Source organism: Ranitomeya variabilis, chromosome 3 (genome assembly GCF_051348905.1).
Source record: "Ranitomeya variabilis isolate aRanVar5 chromosome 3, aRanVar5.hap1, whole genome shotgun sequence".
Lineage (NCBI taxonomy): Eukaryota > Metazoa > Chordata > Amphibia > Anura > Dendrobatidae > Ranitomeya > Ranitomeya variabilis.
Window position 1 is genome coordinate 631,480,729 of NC_135234.1, and position 17,629 is coordinate 631,498,357.

Below are 17,629 nucleotides of genomic sequence, written 5' to 3' on the forward strand. Positions count from 1 at the left end.
AGTCACACCGGATTTGCAGCGACTCATTTCATTCACTTTGACAGGAGGAGACTAAACTAAAAAAAAAAAAAAAAAAAAAAAAAAAAAAACACACTTACCATGTTCCAGTACTTCATCTCGGGAATCCCTACAAAAATAATCAAAGGATCAAAATGACAGAAAAAATGAATGCTGCATAACAGATCAATACTCCCAAAATATATGACTCCACTATTAAACACATAGAGATTGCTCAATAAGAAAGTGAGCACCTCTCATCAAATGTTAGATTTGGCAAATCAGGATCAAGAAATACACAATGTACCTGGAGAGGTCACAGAGCAATACAGTCATAGTGTGGCGCTAGGGGCACCAGGGCATTGGGTGGCCATTAGTATGGGTAAGTGGATCTGGGGATTTTTCTGCCCTTAATACAATGTCAGTGAGTTATGGATCTTCACTGAACTAGTGATTATCCCTTGGATTTCATCACTTTGACGCAAATCTCCTGTTTCTCCCTGCCCTGCTTCTTTGCAATTCATGGGGATATTCCAGTGCACATATTCATTCATTATTATGCACTATGCACCTTATGAATAACTGATAATGTTATAAATAATTTAATCATATGTGCATCTGGATGCCTCTATGCATTTGCATTGTGCACCTCCCATCGCTTTCCATGGTCTAGTATTGCTGCCCGCTTGCTCTCCTTTTAATATAGATAGGACTTTTTTGATGGACTAAATTTGTTATGGTTGTAAACAATAGGATTGTATAAATAAAAGACATTTTGTAACTTTACAAAATTGTAAGTGAGGATTTATTGACAACCTTGATTTATTTAGGATTATATGTATTGATTAGGATCGAAAAACTCTGTGGTCTCTCTGCATCAATTATCGTATTTTTGAGAGGATCCCATTTTTTCCCCTTCCCCGTTTCCTCCTTTGTTTTGGGGTTTTGGGAATACGTATTACATTTTTCATTGGTTCCGGTATGTTTTCACATTTTAATAATATAAAGACAGTGGGAAAAACCGTTTGAACAAGATTACAGGATTATACAATTGAACAAAGCAAGAGTGCAATATCCAATATCTTGCAGTTTTAGTACCGTATATACTCGAGTATAAGTCGAGATTTTCAGCCCATTTTTTAGGCTGAAAGTGCCCCCCTCGGCTTATATTCGAGTCATTGTCCCAGCGGGTTGGCAGGGAGGGGGAGCGGCGGCTGTCACATCGTGCTCACCTGCTCCCGATGCGTCTCTGCATGTCCCTGCTTCTCCGGCGCCTGCAGCTCTTCCTGTGTTCAGCAGTCACATGGTACCGCTCTTTAAAGTAATGAATATGGACGCGACTTCCCTCCCATAGGGGTGGAGCGCATATTCATTACTTTAATGAGCGGTGCCAGTGACCGCTGAACACAGGAACAAGCTGCCGGCGCCAGAGACCATCGCATCGAAGAAGCTGCCAGGGACCGCGCCGGGAGGGTGAGTATAACGGGGGCTGGTGAGCCATGCGATATTCACCTGTCCCCGTTGCATCGCCGCGCGCCGCTGTGTCTTCCTCTGGCTGTGACGTTCAGGTCAGAGGGCGCGATGACGTGTTTAGCAGCGGTGGAATGGGGACAGGTGAATATCGCACCGGTGTCTCCGCCTGCTCAGGACAAGAGGTGAGTATGTCATTTTTTTTTTTTAATCGCAGCATTATATGGAGCAAACGTTTCATTGGAGCATCTTATGGGGCCATAATCAACCTTATTGCAGCATTATATGGGGCAAATGTTTCTATGGAGCATCTTATGGGGCCCATCATGAACTTTATGGAGCATTTTATGGGGCTCCTGATTCAATATGGATATTCAAAAACACTTAACCTACTGATGTCTCTAATTGGGGGACACAAGACCATGGGTGTTGTGCTGCTGTCCACTAGGAGGCGACACTATGCATAATCTGAAAAAGATTAACCGTGGCTCCTCCTCTGCAGTATACACCCCTGGACGGCGTCAGCCTTCTCCAGTTTTGTGCAAAAGCAGTAGGAGGAACGTAACATGAATGACATAGACATGCCTATAAGAAGGCCACTATGTACAAGCTCAAAGAACAATATGAGAACTCAACAGTAACAAAGGCCCGAAAAGGGCAACAGGGTGGGAGCTGTGTCCCCCAATTAGAGGCTAAGAGAAAGATTTTACAGTGAGTACACAAAAATCTCCTTTACTCTGTCGCCTCATTGGGGGACACAGGACCATGGGACGTCCCAAAGCAGTCCCTGGGTGAGAAGCAATGAACAGATATTGTGCAGACAGGCCCCAATACTTGGGGCACCGCCGCCTGCAGAACACATCTACTAAGGCTCGCTTCCGCTGAGGACTGGGTATGAACCCTGTAGTGTTTAGTAAACGAGTGTGGGCTAGTCCAAGTGGCCGCCTTACACACTTGTTGTGCCGAAGCCTGGAGCCGAATGGCCCAGGAGGCCCTTACCGCCCGTGTAGAGTGTGCCATAATACCAGCTGGAAGAGGAGAATTCTTAAGGCGGTAGGCCTCTTGTATGGTGGATGTGATCTTCCTGGCAAGGGTAGCTTTGGAAGCTGGGAGACCCTTGTGGCCGCCTTCCGGAAGAAGGAAAAGGGATCAGACCACCGGAAGGACGCAGTCCTAGACACATATATACGCAATGCCCTGACAAGGTCAAGTGCATGCAGAGCCTTCTCCACTCTATGAACCGGGACCGGACAAAGGGAAGGCAGAGAAATTTCCTCATTGAGGTGGAAGTTGGACACAACCTTCGGAAGGAAGGATGGGACCGTACGGGGAACTACCTTGTCCTGGTGAAAAACCAGGAAAGGCCGTCTGCAGGAGAGTGCTGTCAGTTCAGACACCCTGCGTAGTGAGGTGATTGCCACCAGGAAAACCACCTTCTGGGAGAGAAGGCAGAGCGGGACCTCCTTAAGGGGTTCGAAGGGTGGTTCCTGCAATGCTGTCAGGACCAGGTTGAGGTCCCACGTTTCTAGTGGTCGTCTGTAGGGGGGAACCAATCGGGAAACCCCCTGAAGAAAAGTCCTTACTCGCAGCTTGGTAGTAATGCGCCTTTGAAAAAAAGCACTGAGAGGGCTGACACCTGCCTCTTAGGCGAGCCCAGGGACAGCCTGGCCTCCAGACCCGATTGGAGAAAAAACCAGGTAGTTCGGGGAGGGAAGAAGGGAATGGGGTCTGGCCGCGAGTTTCGCACCAAGTAAAGAGAACTTTCCAGGTACGGTCATAGATCTTGGCAGAGGCTGGCTTCCGTGCCCTGATCATGGTCCTAATGACGTCCGTCGAGAGCCCTGCCTGGGTTAGAACCCAGGTTTCAAGGGCCATGCCATCAAATTGAGAGCCCCTGAGTTCTGGTGGTAGAACGGGCCTTGTGATAGAAGATCCGGGCGGTCGGGGAGGCGCCAGGGGGCGTCTGCTGAAAGTTGTACGACGTCGGCGTACCATGTACGTCTGGGCCAGACCGGTGCGATTAAGATGGTTGGAACTCTATCTTGCTTGATCTTCCTCACCACTCGATAACAGGGGGAGAGGTGGAAAAATGTACAGAGGCTGGAACTGGGTCCAGTCCTCAACCAGAGCGTCTGCTCCGAGTAACCGCGGATCGTGTGTTCTGGCCATGAAGTTGGAGACCTTGGCATTGAAGTGGGATGCCATTAGGTCCACATCTGGGGTCCCCCAGCGATGGCAGATCTGACGAAAAATTTCGGGATGGAGAGACCACTCTTCCGAATCTATTCCTTGTCGTCTGAGGAAGTCTGCTTCCCAGTTGTCCACACCCGGAATGTGGACCACCGAGAGAACAGAGCCTGTGTCCTCCACCCAGTGGAGGATGTGTGACACTTCTCGCATCGCCTGGGTACTGCGGGTCCCCCCTTGGTGATTCACATATGCCACAGCCGTGGCATTGTCCCACTGTATTCTGCTGTGAGAGGCTGCCAGTAAGTGATGGAAGGCCCTCAATGCCAGGAGGATGGCACGAATTTCCACGATGTTGATGGGCATGGTCGCTTCCACTGGGGACCACTTGCCCTGTGCCCTGAGGTGTAGGTGCAGGCTCGCATTGGTGGTCAGAACCTTCCACTGACCTGTGAGAAAGGATTTCCTCCTTACTAGCGAGGTTGGCTTGAGCCACCAGTGCAGGGACCTCTTGGTTGACGACGTTAGCCGGAACTCCCTGTCGAGAGAGAAAGGGATTCCTGTCCCAGGACATGAGAATGGCTAGTTGGAGAGGCCCGAGGTGAAACTGGGCCAAATTGGGACCGCTTCTATTGCTGCCCCCATCCTGCCGAGGACTCATGGCAAAAAGGAGAGATCGAGGGGGTTTGCGGAAGAGGATGCGAACTCATAGGCGGAGAGAGCCAGTGCCTTGTGCCTGGGAAAGAGCACTACACCCCTGGAGGTGTTGTATAGCATTCCCAGGAAGGTCAGAGACAGACTCAGGGTTGGTGATGACCTTTGTAGGTTGACTAACCAGCCCATGCGACTGAGAGTATCGGTTGTGATTGAGACGCTGAGCTCGCAGTCCTTGAAGGTCGGAGTCTTGATGAGTAGATCGTCCAGGTATGGAACGACTACTATGCCTCTGGAGTGCAGGACGTCCATGGTGGTTGCCATGACCTGGGTAAACACTCTGGGAGCCGTGGCGAGTCCGAACGGAAGAGCCACGAACTGGTAGTGGTCCTGGTCGATTGCGAACCTGAGAAAACTCTGACGAGCAGGTGCAATTGGTATATGCAGGCAGGGTGGATTGATTTAAATCACGCCGATTTAAATCATGATTTAAATCACGATTTAAATCAAAAGATTTTTTTCTATTTAAATCGGATCGATTTAAATCATGATTTTAATCATGATTTAAATCACTGATTTAAATCAAAAGGTTTTTTTTAATATAAATCACGATTAAAATGAGAAGTGAGAGCAGTGCGCATGTGCGCCCATAGTTACACGGACGAAACTAGGGGCAACGATCTAACGCCAGGGTGAGGGGGGGACCCCAAAGTAAGTAAAAATCTTTTTTGTTTTACTATATGGCAATAGGTAGGTGTTTAAAAGCAGCATGTCTTAATTGTATAAACTATTAATAGCCTCCACATTTTGTTCATACTGCCCCTTTAATTCCACACTTCTAGCTTGGTTTCACTTTTGGTTTAGTTTCTTTTTCCATTCAGTTGACATGCCCAAACTTGTTGGATAGTCAGCATCCTACAGAAACCTCTGGAAGAGCATGGCATTGTGAATGTTACACATATACAGCCTTTATTCTACTGAGTTAAACAACTCAGCTTTATCTCATGATGGAAGAACCTTTGGATGGTAAAATATTTTCCTCAAAAAGCAGTTTATTGAAAAAAATCCGATTTAAATAAAAAAAATCCGATTTAAATCAAAAAAATCCGATTTTTTTAAAAAAACATTGATTTTTATCCACCCTGTATGCAGGTATGCGTCTTGTAATTCTATGAAGGCGAGATATTCTCCCTTCTCCATGGATGCAATGATGGACCGAAGGGGACTCCAGCGGAAGTGACGGACCCGTACATATTTGTTGAGCTGTTTTAGGTCTAGTTTGGGCCGTACGCTGCCTCCTTTCTTGGGAACCACGAACAGATTGGAGTAGAACCCTCGGAAGCGCCCGGCCGTGGGAACCGGTACTATGACTCCTGCTTGAAGAAGCGAGGGAACTGCTTGGTGGAAGGCACGAGCCTTGGCTGGCGGTTTTGGGGGAACAGAGAGGAAGACGGTTCGGTGGGTTGGAGGTTGAACTCTATCTTGTATCCGGAAGACACTAGTTCCTTGACCCACCTGTCTTCTGTAGTAGGCATCCAGACTTGCTGGAAGAGCAAAGTTGGCCGCCTACGGGTGGGATGTCTTCCGGGGTCCGTGAGTCATGAGGAGGAAAACATCTGAGGTTTACCTCCTTTGGGCTTTGACTGGCCTGCTTTTAACTGCCAGGTCTTGTCCGACCTTTGCGTCGACCATGAGTTGTCCCGTGTGGGGAACGGTTACGATTTTGTGCTGGACGCGAGATGGACCAGCCCGAGGAATTCCGAAAGGATCGGAATTGGATGTGTTACACTTCTTGTAAGTGCATATAGGTTTCAGTTGAGGGAGAGAGGTACTCTTTCCCCCCCGGTGGCGTTGGATATCATTGTGTCCAACTTTTCACCGAAAAGTCACCCACTGATACGGGAGGTGCGTGAGGGACTTCTTTGAGGCTGCATCCGCTTTCCATTCCGCAGCCAGAGGATACGCCGAATCGTGATGGCATTTGATGCTATCCCTGCTACGCCCCTTGCTGAATACAGAGCTGCATGAAGCATGTAATCTGCTACAACTGCTATTTGAACCGCTTGGTCCGACAGCTCAGGAGCAGATGCTTGGAGGCCAGCTTGTAAATTTTTGGCCCAAGCCAGTATGGCCTTGGCAGCCCAAACTGAAGCGAACGCGGGAGCCAGGGAGGCCCCTGCCGCCTCGAAAATTGAACGAGCCATGCGTTCTAACTGCCGGTCTGCTGCGTCCCTGAGGGTTGAGATATCTGGCAGTGAAAGGAGAGTCTGTGCTGCTAGTCTAGTGACTGGGGGGGTCCACTTCGGGTGGATCTGTCCATTCCTTGGTGTCCTTCTGTGGGAAAAGGTACCTTGCCTCCAGATATTTGCGATTAGCGAATTTTTATTTTTTTTTCCTCAGGCTGTGAGAGCTGCTCTATAAGGATCGCTTTAAACTCTGAGTGGTTAGAGAAAACCTTAGGCGGCTTCAGAGGTCCTTCAAAGGAAATCCTCTGGTGGCAGATTAGAAATGTCCAGCACCCGATGGATGGAAGAGATTATGTCCTCGACTAGCTCTGTATTGCTATGGGGGATTGGGATGAGGGATCCCTCCGTTTCCCTGTCTGAGTCGGAGTCACAGATGCCTTCCGAATCCTGTGTATCACTGAGGCGACCCCTGCTGGGTGAGCTGGGGAGGAGGCCTTCTCTGGTCGGGGACTGCGGAGATCTGCATTGTCTGCCCCTGGAAGGGGACGGTCTAGATGACTTGGAACTACGGTGTCTCTCCCTAGAAGGGGATGACCGTGTGCTATGGGTTGACGCAGATGGACTTGACCTATGGGTCCGCTTGCGTCCTGACCTAGATGTGGATGTGCCAGGTCGTTCTGTTCCTGAGTCAAGCTCTCCCTTTGCTGGGTAGCGGTCATAGCCGAGGCATGAATCTGCAGAGCCTGAAGCTATAGCTAGGCCGAAGCCGGGGCCTAAATTAGATGTCTTATGCCCAGAAAGGCTCCAGGCCGGCGTGGAAGTCCGGGGGGGGGGGGGGGGGTTCGGATCTGAACCGGACCCCCCCCCGGATTTAAAGGCAGGATAGCGGTGGGGCTGAAAGCGGAAGGGGGGGCCCTGTGAGGGGTCCCCCTGAGGCAGTATAGAGCTGGTGCTGCCGCAGAGACAGGGGCGCAGGGAGCCCTGTGTCTGTCTGTGCCATGCCTGCCTGCACTCCCCCTGGCCCCAACAGGAGCCCGCAGCTGGGCTGGGGTCCCTGGATGCAGGCGCAGTGTGCTGGCCCATTGCTGGGAGCTGCAGAGTGCTGCCTGTACAGGCCCTACCTGAGGCATCTCAACCTAATGCCTAATAGGGAGGGTGCTGTTGTCACCTTCAGGGGGCTTTATCCTCGCCTTGACCTCAACCCAGAAACCAAAAGGAATTGGGGAAGGAGGGGGAGTCTCGACTTCGAACCAGCACCCGAGGGACTGGGGAAGGAGCGACATGGGGAATAGCCATCTCTACTTCAACTGGGCACCCCGTAATAGGGGGCCGAGGAAGGAGCCATGCCGGGAGTCTCACAGGAGACCCACTTTTCTTCATCTGTAATCCGTCGGAAAAAAACGGAGTAAAAAATCTTAGGTGTGCCTCCTATGCGACACTAAGCAAAAACTGGAGAAGGCTGACGCCGTCCAGGGGTGTATACTGCAGAGGAGGAGCCACGGTTAATCTTTTTCAGATTATGCATAGTGTCGCCTCCTAGTGGACAGCAGCATAACACCCATGGTCCTGTGCCCCCCAATGAGGCGACAGAGTAAAACTGAAAAATAAAAAGCAGCAATTTCTTACCTAAGTTTATCATCATCAAGCATGTCCTCTGCATCAGAAAAGTTTAGAATTTGATCCCCTTTGGGTAAAGGCTGAACTAAAATATAGACAAAGAAAAAAAAGAAGAGATTACCCCTAGTAGGAGTATTTAAAAGGGGTTGGGTTTCAGTTAAAGAGTTTCCCTTTCAGTTAAAGGGAACCTGTCACCCCCAAAATGGAAATGACCTAAGCCCACCAGAATCAGGGGCTTTTCTACAGCATTCTGTAATGCTGTAGATAAGCCCTCGATGTATCCTGAAAGATGAGAAAAAGAGGTTAGATTATACTCACCTGGGGGGGGCGGTCGGTCCGGTGCCTCCCATCTTCATTCCATGACGTACCTCTTCTTGTCTTCACGCCGCGGCTCCGGCACAGGCGTACTCTGTCTGCCCTGTTGAGGGCAGAGCAAAGTACTGCAGTGCGCAGGCGCTGGGCCTCTCTGATCTTTCCTGGCATCTGCGCACTGCAGTACTTTGCTCTGCCCTCAACAGGGGAGACAAAGTATGCCTGTGCCGGAGCCGCAGCGTGAAGACAAGAAGAAGACGTCATTGTAAGAAGATAGGAGGCCCCGGACCGGACAACGACGCCCATCGGACCGGACCGCCCAGGTGAGTATAATCTAACCTCTTTTTCCTCATCTTTCAGGATACATCGGGGGCTTATCTACAGCATTACAGAATGCTGCAGATAAGCCCCTGATGCTGGTGGGCTAAGCTGACCTTCCATTTTGGGGGTCCCCTTTAATCTTCAGCTTGGTGAGTTGTCCCCAGGTCCACTAGTGGATCCCGGTGTTTGCCATTGACTGCAGCGAAGACATCATGTCAACAGCCAATCAATGAACTTAGCGACTCTGAAGCATCTGTCTACACAGGTGTACCTACGGAGCTCACTGATTGGCTGCTACGCTGTCTACTTCTGCGCCACAGTGAATGCAGACATTGGATGCAGCGCTGGAGACTAACCGGTTGACCTGAGGACAAGGACTATATGTATTTTTTACAATATATATATATATATATATATATATATATATATATATATATGTATCTCAAACTTCATCCTGGAACAAAGATGAAGTATCATCAGTACAACGGGCAGGACATGAGCTACACACCGGTTTGGTCCTCCAGTAGATAATACTGCTTCATAAGCTGCCAGTGCACCTGGAGAGACTTGGCCGTGCGCGACATGTAGAAAACCTCCGGATGCTTGTTTAGTAGATCCTGGAACGTCTCCAGCGTGGGCTGAGAGCTCTGTAAGGAATACCAGCAATGTAATAGAATGTGCAGCGCAGTCTGTGCTTCAGGATATACCCAAAATAATCATCCAAAAACCTCTAGCCCAACTTGGGTTCAGGTGACCCTTGCATGAATGCAGCTAGAACTCTGTGAAAATGAAGGAGTGAAGGTCCCCAGACTAGAATCCCCCCCCCGTAGATGCTGACTATACCCATGGGGGGCAGATTATGTTTGAAATTAACGTTATGTGTTTGAAAACTATAAGTATCAATTATATAGCTACTACACGTTGATGGCTGATATATCTCTATATGATGTGCTTTCTCAAATATTTTAACTCCTTATGGACCTTGGCAATTTTTGGCTTTTTTCCTCCCCTTCTAAGAGCCAGCCTTTTTATTTTTACTTGTAAAGAAGAAAAAAAGTTTGTAAGCCAGCTCACCGTTGATGAACGCAGGTGCACGGAACTCCGCAGCAGGAAATCGAGTAAGATCCAAAGGACAAAGAAAGTTGAGTTCCAGCTCCGTAAAATACAAAAAGTTTAATTCAGTCCAACATTAAAATAAGACAAGTGACTGTGCTCCCTCCGGATTACAACTCCCGGTGTGAAGGGCAAACGGCAACGCGTTTCGATCCGAAGATCTTTCTCAAAGCCATGTCCAAATCTGATTAAGTTTCCCCTGTATACAGGGACCCACCAATCAGATTCAATTACTGTGTCACATGATATTTTAAAAAAGTCATGGTAAAAACATTAACAATCCATACAGATACATTTAAAATATTCACTTCATACCTAGCAATAATGCAGCATAGTTTCTACACGTCTATTTAGTCCCATCGGGTGTCTGGTATTTAAATGAAATATCCAGTACGCCTCTCGTGTTAGGAGACGTCTTCTCATATCTCCGCCCCGCCGAGGCATATTGACCTGCTCTATAGCCTGAATCTGATAATGATACCCTCATTATTTGGAGGGGGGATGTATCTGCCATACCACAATTTGTGAATTATCTGAGTGACAACGAATACAACATTAGATTCACATATAAAGTCGATAAGGTTAGGATTTCTTTTTTGGACTTGGAACTCAGTGGATCTGTTGATCAAAAAATCATCACCAGAACCCATCATAAACCAGTTAGTGGTAACACTATATTACATGCGGACAGCAGCCACAGCAAACATACTATTAAGGCAATCCCGGTGGGGGAGTTCACCAGAATTAAAAGGAACTGTTCTTTAATAGAAGATCTTCATGGGGAATTTAAGCAGATCGAAAATAAATTAAAAAAAACGCAAATATCCCAACTGGGTAATTAATAGAGCAAAAAAAATAGTGGAAAAAAAAGATCGGGTAGATCTAATAACATCAGAGAGACAAATAGATGCTAATCGGGCAAAAAAAACATATATATGCTTTCAATACAGCCCTCAATATAATAAATTGAAAAATATTATCCACAAGTATTTACCTGTGCTTTACGAGGATCAACAACTAAATGACATTCTAAAATCCGGTATTAATGTAGTATCCAGAAGGGCTCCAACTATAGGAAGCCAAATATCCCCCAGTCTGTTCCAATCACACACAATAGGACAAAAAAGAACATGGCTGGACTATCCAGGTTTCTTTAGATGTGGCACAAATAATTGCAGCACGTGTAAATATGCTTTAGTAACCAAAACCTTTCAAAATATGGAAGGTACAATTAAATTTAATATCAAACAATATATAAATTGCAATTCTATGAATTTGGTATACAAAATTGATTGCAATAAATGCAACATGTCATATGTCGGATGCACATCAAGGAAACTCAAAACCCGTATCCGGGAACATTTATACGATATCAATAATATAACAAGTAATAATAGAAATATGTCAGCAGCATCTAGACATTTTGTTACCTGTCATGCACGTAATACTGCAAGTTTCCAGATTCAGGCTATAGAGCAGGTCAATATGCCTCGGCGGGGCGGAGATATGAGAAGACGTCTCCTAACACGAGAGGCGTACTGGATATTTCATTTAAATACCAGACACCCGATGGGACTAAATAGACGTGTAGAAACTATGCTGCATTATTGCTAGGTATGAAGTGAATATTTTAAATGTATCTGTATGGATTGTTAATGTTTTTACCATGACTTTTTTAAAATATCATGTGACACAGTAATTGAATCTGATTGGTGGGTCCCTGTATATAGGGGAAACTTAATCAGATTTGGACATGGCTTTGAGAAAGATCTTCGGATCGAAACGCGTTGCCGTTTGCCCTTCACACCGGGAGTTGTAATCCGGAGGGAGCACAGTCACTTGTCTTATTTTAATGTTGGACTGAATTAAACTTTTTGTATTTTACGGAGCTGGAACTCAACTTTCTTTGTCCTTTTTTATTTTTACATTTATTGTTTTATTCTATTCCGCCATTTTAGTTTTAGTTTTTTTTTAATGGCGTTCAATTACAATTATATTATGCAATTAGTGTCGTGGTTAATTCCCTACATACCGTTCAGTATATTACCTATAATTGAGAACTAATATCTATATTCCAGAGTTCCGACCATAAAAAAATGTATATTATCAAAAATTATTCTAAATAATGATGATTCTCAAGAACAAGTAGATTACAGCGATATTAAAAAATTATGTAAGTTTGGTATTGAAATGGAGAGAAAAAAATGCAAAAAAGGTTTTCTTTAAAAAAAAAAAAAAGGTTTTGGCTTGTATCACCTACTTATGAAAAACAACATTTTTATCTTTTGTCTACGAAGCTATTGAGAACTTATTTTTTGCAATATAACTAATGTGGGATAGATATAATCAGCCTATCAGTTGTTTTGTTTTTGTTTGTTTTTTTAAGGAGGAGTGGTGACCGAATAAAAAGCAATTCTGCCATCTTCATTTTTTTTCTTGTTGTTACAGCATTTACGTATTGGGTTAATAAATTTTTTATTATGATATACCTAACTTCTATTTATGTGGTGATATTAAATAGGTTTATTTTTTATATTTTTAATGAGGGAAAAGGAAGGGGAATTCAAATATACATTTTTATATTTTATTCTATTCTTTAGTCCTCTTAGGAGTCTGAAACCTGCGATCGTCTGCTCACTTATACTATATATTCAAACACTACAGTATTTCAGTAAGTAGTGTAAATCATGATATTCACTGGCTCCCAGTCTGTGGCTGAGCTTCACAGGAGTAACAAGAAGGAAGCTATAGTAACCTATGGGTGCATTGTGGTCATCACTAGGTGGGGGAGGACACCACTGTCAGAGATTGACAGCTCCATCGAAATGGATATCAGCAGCAGTAATCAGATGGGCACAGATATTAGACACCGCTGATGGCTATGTAGCATAATTGTCATCTACGGTGTATGGAGAATTCCATTTCTGAGCCCCCTCCACCCACGGGAACCCTGACAATCCACATTCACGTACGTGATCATGCACTAACCCATTGACGACATATGACATTCCTACATGTCATGGTTGGATAGGGGGTTCCCAACCGATGACGTACAAGTACGTCATGGCGACCGTGCGCGGCACAAAAGCTGTGCGCTAGGAGGAAATCGCCGCTCGGAGCTCAGTTGAAATGATTACAGAGCCCCGGCTCTCATTGCCAGGAGTGATGCCCGCACCAACCTAGGCTGTTTAACCCACTAAATGCTTAAATCTATATTGATAGGAACATTTAGGAGGATGGGAGATGGTGGGGGCTCCGTCTCCCGTCCAATCAGTGCCCCTGCAACGTCATCATAATGACCTCCAGGTCTGCCACCTAAGGCAACCCTGTTAGACCATGATCAGAGAATGGTTTAAGAGGCTTCTGCCAGTGTAACACTGACAGGTATAAAGCATTGCAATGCTTTACAACAGTGATCAGATTAAAAAAAGTTAAAATAAAACCAATTCTTCAACTGCTATTGATTTGTTCATTCTGCCTCCCAAAGATCGCAGTAAGGCTCAGGACTAGGGTTTCTGTGTAAATCTCTGAAAAACGTGATTCAGACGGAACCCCGGGGAATGATTTCCTATAATGAAGCAGATGGAGGCAATGTGGCTGTCATCTGGCCTGTGATTCGCCAGTGTCCGTCTCTTTAGGATAGCATAAGCGCCATAGGTCACAGTTTTGTGCACTTCTGAAAAGAAGAACATTGCTAAACAGTGGCCAGATGGAGTCCAGAGTAACTCTGCTTCCTCATTATAGTGAGTGGATCCATCCGGGTTTCATTTCAATCACGTCAGTGTTTTAGTTTTTGCACCTTTATTTATAACCCGAATATGGGACTTGATCATGTGATTGTTTGGTCACTTAAGTAAATTGCAATCTTTCCAAATTGAAGTGCATTTGGTCTGTCCATATTATCTGATATATTGTAGGAATAGTAAAGGGCTTACAGGGGGTGCTCTTTCCTTATGTAATACCACTAAGGCACAGAGGTTGCAATGCAATGTGGAATTTAAAAATGGAATCTGTCAGCAGTTTTTTAACTATGTAATCTGACAGCTCCTTGATGTAGGGACAGAGACCCTGACTCCAGCAAAGTATCAGCTTACTTGGTGCAGCCGTTGTGATAGATTAACAGTTTTCTCTGCAGCAGAGCTCAGTTGTTGAGCTGTGTATAACCCCGCGCACACCACAGCTTACTGTATACATTGTTGGAGCCTTTTCAGCAGGGGGTCAGCAGTATGCCAATACTGGCACTGAAGAACAATAAATTCATAAAGAAGTTGTCAGACAGTCTCTCGCTCACCGAGCTGATGGTACATAGCAACTGTTCTTCTGCTTTATTAAACAGCACTTTACTTTGGATGGCAGCGATAGCTTCTGGATGTAGCTGTCTGATGGCCTGGCATGCTAGTCTACAATAAAATGTAATAAAGAAAAGCACTCGTGACTCATTTTGCCCATCCTGAATACATTTACTGTTAAATTACACTTTAAATAATATTAAGTTTCCGATAGCAGACCTAAAAATGAAACGCTACTTACTTAGAGATGACCGGGTCGTACAGAAGAGCATACCACCGCTCCTGGATTTCATTAAGAGTGAAGCGACAGCTGAACTTCACACCGAGATGCACGGCCTGAAGATCATTCGTCTGCAGATCGAGGTGACAACTCGTGTTACAATGTGGTGGGAATTATAATGTAACAATGTAACTAAATGTAAGCCTGAAAGAACAGAAGTGAAACCCTACCTGCAGTACTGTGTTGATTAGAAGCAAGTCATCAGTCGGCTTCCATCTGCCCAGGTCCTTGGTCACCTGCAGCGGCTGCTTACTCTTCTTTATCCTCTTGGCGATGCTGGGGCTCGGCGCGGGGGACGGTGGAGCTGGAGTGGGCACTGTCTTGCAAACTTGCTTCAATAAAAAGACACAATGGGACATAATTCTTTGGAATTTGCATCATATTTATGGCATTGGGGCATCCTTTATCGAAAAAGGACCTAAGATGCAGCACAAGGCGCAAAAAAAGTGGCAAAATTGTGGAGCACGTTTCTGGCACAAATTTAGCTGAATAACAGGTGGTGTAAACGTAGACTAGACAGTGCTAATATATAACAGATGTATCCAACCCCATGACAGATCTGACACACTGAGGCAGTCTAGTCCAACTTCTTGTCCCAGTTATATATGTATAAGGCTACACATTTAAAGGGAACCTGTCATGTACAGAATCGATATACACCTGTGATTAATCTGCAAGCAATTAGCGTAAAAACAATTCTATCTGCCTTAGGCAAGCTTCAGAGGACCGCATTTCACAGCCACGTACTGACCTAGGGTCTCCCATCCGGAACTCTCAGCCTCAAGTTTCGATCAGGAGACCAGCTGGGAACAGCTGATAGGAGGGGAAGATTAGCGTTCAACCCCCCAATCTGGGAATGATGACCTCTCCTAAGGGTAGGCTAAGAATATTAAAATACTGGACAACCTAGACAGAAATGACGGACTGAGGACAGACTAGGATCAATTTCTTATTATGAATGTGGTTTTATGACTTTTTTTGTAACAACCTCCGACATGCTGGGTCGGCACATTCCTGCTGCAGTGGAAGGATGAGGAAATGAACAATGAGGTTGCAAAACCTGCTGCCCACGAGCTCCGCACAACTCTTATCGTGCAGACATTGGACAAACCCTTCATGGAGACAGATATCACTCAGGACGGTCATGGATGTCACTCACCTTCTTCTTCTCGCTGGAGGAAGGTTCGCTGCCCGATAGTCTTCCCGATTCTCCTCCGCTGGGGCCTCGGGCTCGACTCGAGGATTTGGCAAGGCTGCTCTCAACCAATTCATCATCGAATTTCTTACGTTTAATAAACCTGACAAGACAGGAAGCAGAACATTATCAACAGCACAATCTTAGGTTTTGTGTGTTTAGTGGCCAGTGTGAACATGCGCCTACACGCTGGACGCACAGCAACTTATATTCCAGTTCCAATCTTTAGGTAAACTGGGCACAGTGGGCGTCACATAGTAGGGAGAGGTCACTCTGGCACACCCTGGCGCCAACAAGGGGGTGAGGTCACTCTGGCACACCCTGGCGCCAACAAGGGGGTGAGGTCACTCTGGCACACCCTGGCGCCAACAAGGGGGTGAGGTCACTCTGGCACACCCTGGCGCCAACAAGGGGGTGAGGGGTCACTCTGGCGCCAACAAGGGGGTGAGGGGTCACTCTGGCGCCAACAAGGGGGTGAGGGGTCACTCTGGCGCCAACAAGGGGGTGAGGGGTCACCCTGGCGCCAACAAGGGGGTGAGGGGTCACTCTGGCACACCCTGGCGCCAACAAGGGGGTGAGGGGTCACTCTGGCACACCCTGGCGCCAACAAGGGGGTGAGGTCTCACTCTGGCACACCCTGGCGCCAACAAGGGGGTGAGGGGTCACTCTGGCACACCCTGGCGCCAACAAGGGGGTGAGGGGTCACTCTGGCACACCCTGGCGCCAACAAGGGGGTGAGGGGTCACTCTGGCACACCCTGGCGCCAACAAGGGGGTGAGGGGTCACTCTGGCACACCCTGGCGCCAACAAGGGGGTGAGGGGTCACTCTGGCACACCCTGGCGCCAACAAGGGGGTGAGGGGTCACTCTGGCACACCCTGGCGCCAACAAGGGGGTGAGGGGTCCCTCTGGCGCCAACGAGGGGATGAGGGGTCACTGATGCTGGAGGTCACTGGCACCCGTAGAGGGGGATGCTGTCACTTGAGCAGATGGGGGGACGCTGACTGATACAGCACAGACTCTCTGCCGGACTACTGAGCAGTTATCATTTTACAGCTCCTGCTGCTGTGGAACTACAAATCCCATCCAGCCCAGCGACCGTATTCTGAGGCTTATCGCGGCTCTGCAGCCGGCCCCGTTCACACTATGCTGGGTGTATGCGGTCAGCAGGCTCCGGGCGGCGCTGTGCGTCACCTGGACGAGCTCCTCCTCTTGGGTATGAGGCCGGACCCCTGGCAGAGGCTCCGCTTGTGTCCGGCGGAGGAGTCCTCGTCCTCGGAGCGGCTGGCGGACGCGAGCAGGGAGTCCATCCCCTCCGCTATTCTCCGTACCACATCCGGTCACCGTTCTACCGATTAATCCACCATTGTCCTGTCCTGATCTCGGCCTGACGTAGAAACTTCCTTCCCTGGCCGTGACGTCACTTTGGTGAGCCGGAAGTGAGACCATCATGCGGTGCAGTGACTCTTCTGCCGGAGCCGCCATGTTATTGGTGGGAAGGGCTTCTGTGCACTGATTCATACAATGTCTGTAGGTAAAGGGGCAGTCTTCACAGTAGGTGATCACTATTAGATCTATGTGTTGGGCGGACCGTAGAGACCACCGCCCATCCCTAGGGTCTGCAGACCACCCTCTGAATGGAGCGTATGTGCATTAATGCACCATGCTTCATGGTAGTGCTGGAGACACTAGTACAGCTGTGATGAGCTCAGTTGCCTCCCATTAGATATATCACGTGATCGCAGGAGCCAATCAGCTGATGTCTGCTGTGATGGACTAGTAACCACTGCAGCCAATCCATGGCCACTGATAGACTGCAGCTCCCACATGACATAAACGTGAGCGCGCTATATGTTGCAATTGGGGACATTGGGAAGGTTTAGTCCAGCGGTGACCAGCCCGTCTAGTTAGCTGTTAGAGATGAGTGAACATGCTCAGATGAGGTGTTACCCATGCGGAAATGGGCCAAAAACGCCATGGAATCCTTATGCCAGCTACCTCAATGACAA

At 47.3% G+C, this 17,629-nt stretch overlaps 1 protein-coding gene across 1 annotated transcript in view; it reads right to left on the bottom strand.

Moving 5' to 3' along the window:
* MCRS1 (microspherule protein 1) overlaps window positions 1–17,049 on the bottom strand; it is a 37,487-nt gene extending 20,438 nt beyond the window's left edge. The window contains exons 1-8 of the mRNA XM_077297497.1: window positions 16,815–17,049; window positions 15,586–15,724; window positions 14,597–14,758; window positions 14,388–14,497; window positions 14,149–14,257; window positions 9,253–9,391; window positions 8,121–8,196; window positions 99–127 (exon numbers count right to left, since the gene is read on the bottom strand). Of these exons, the coding sequence (XP_077153612.1) occupies window positions 99–127; window positions 8,121–8,196; window positions 9,253–9,391; window positions 14,149–14,257; window positions 14,388–14,497; window positions 14,597–14,758; window positions 15,586–15,724; window positions 16,815–16,930 (880 nt within the window). The 5' untranslated portion in view covers window positions 16,931–17,049. The remainder of the gene's footprint in view (window positions 1–98; window positions 128–8,120; window positions 8,197–9,252; window positions 9,392–14,148; window positions 14,258–14,387; window positions 14,498–14,596; window positions 14,759–15,585; window positions 15,725–16,814) is intronic.
* Window positions 17,050–17,629: the final 580 nt, after the last annotated feature.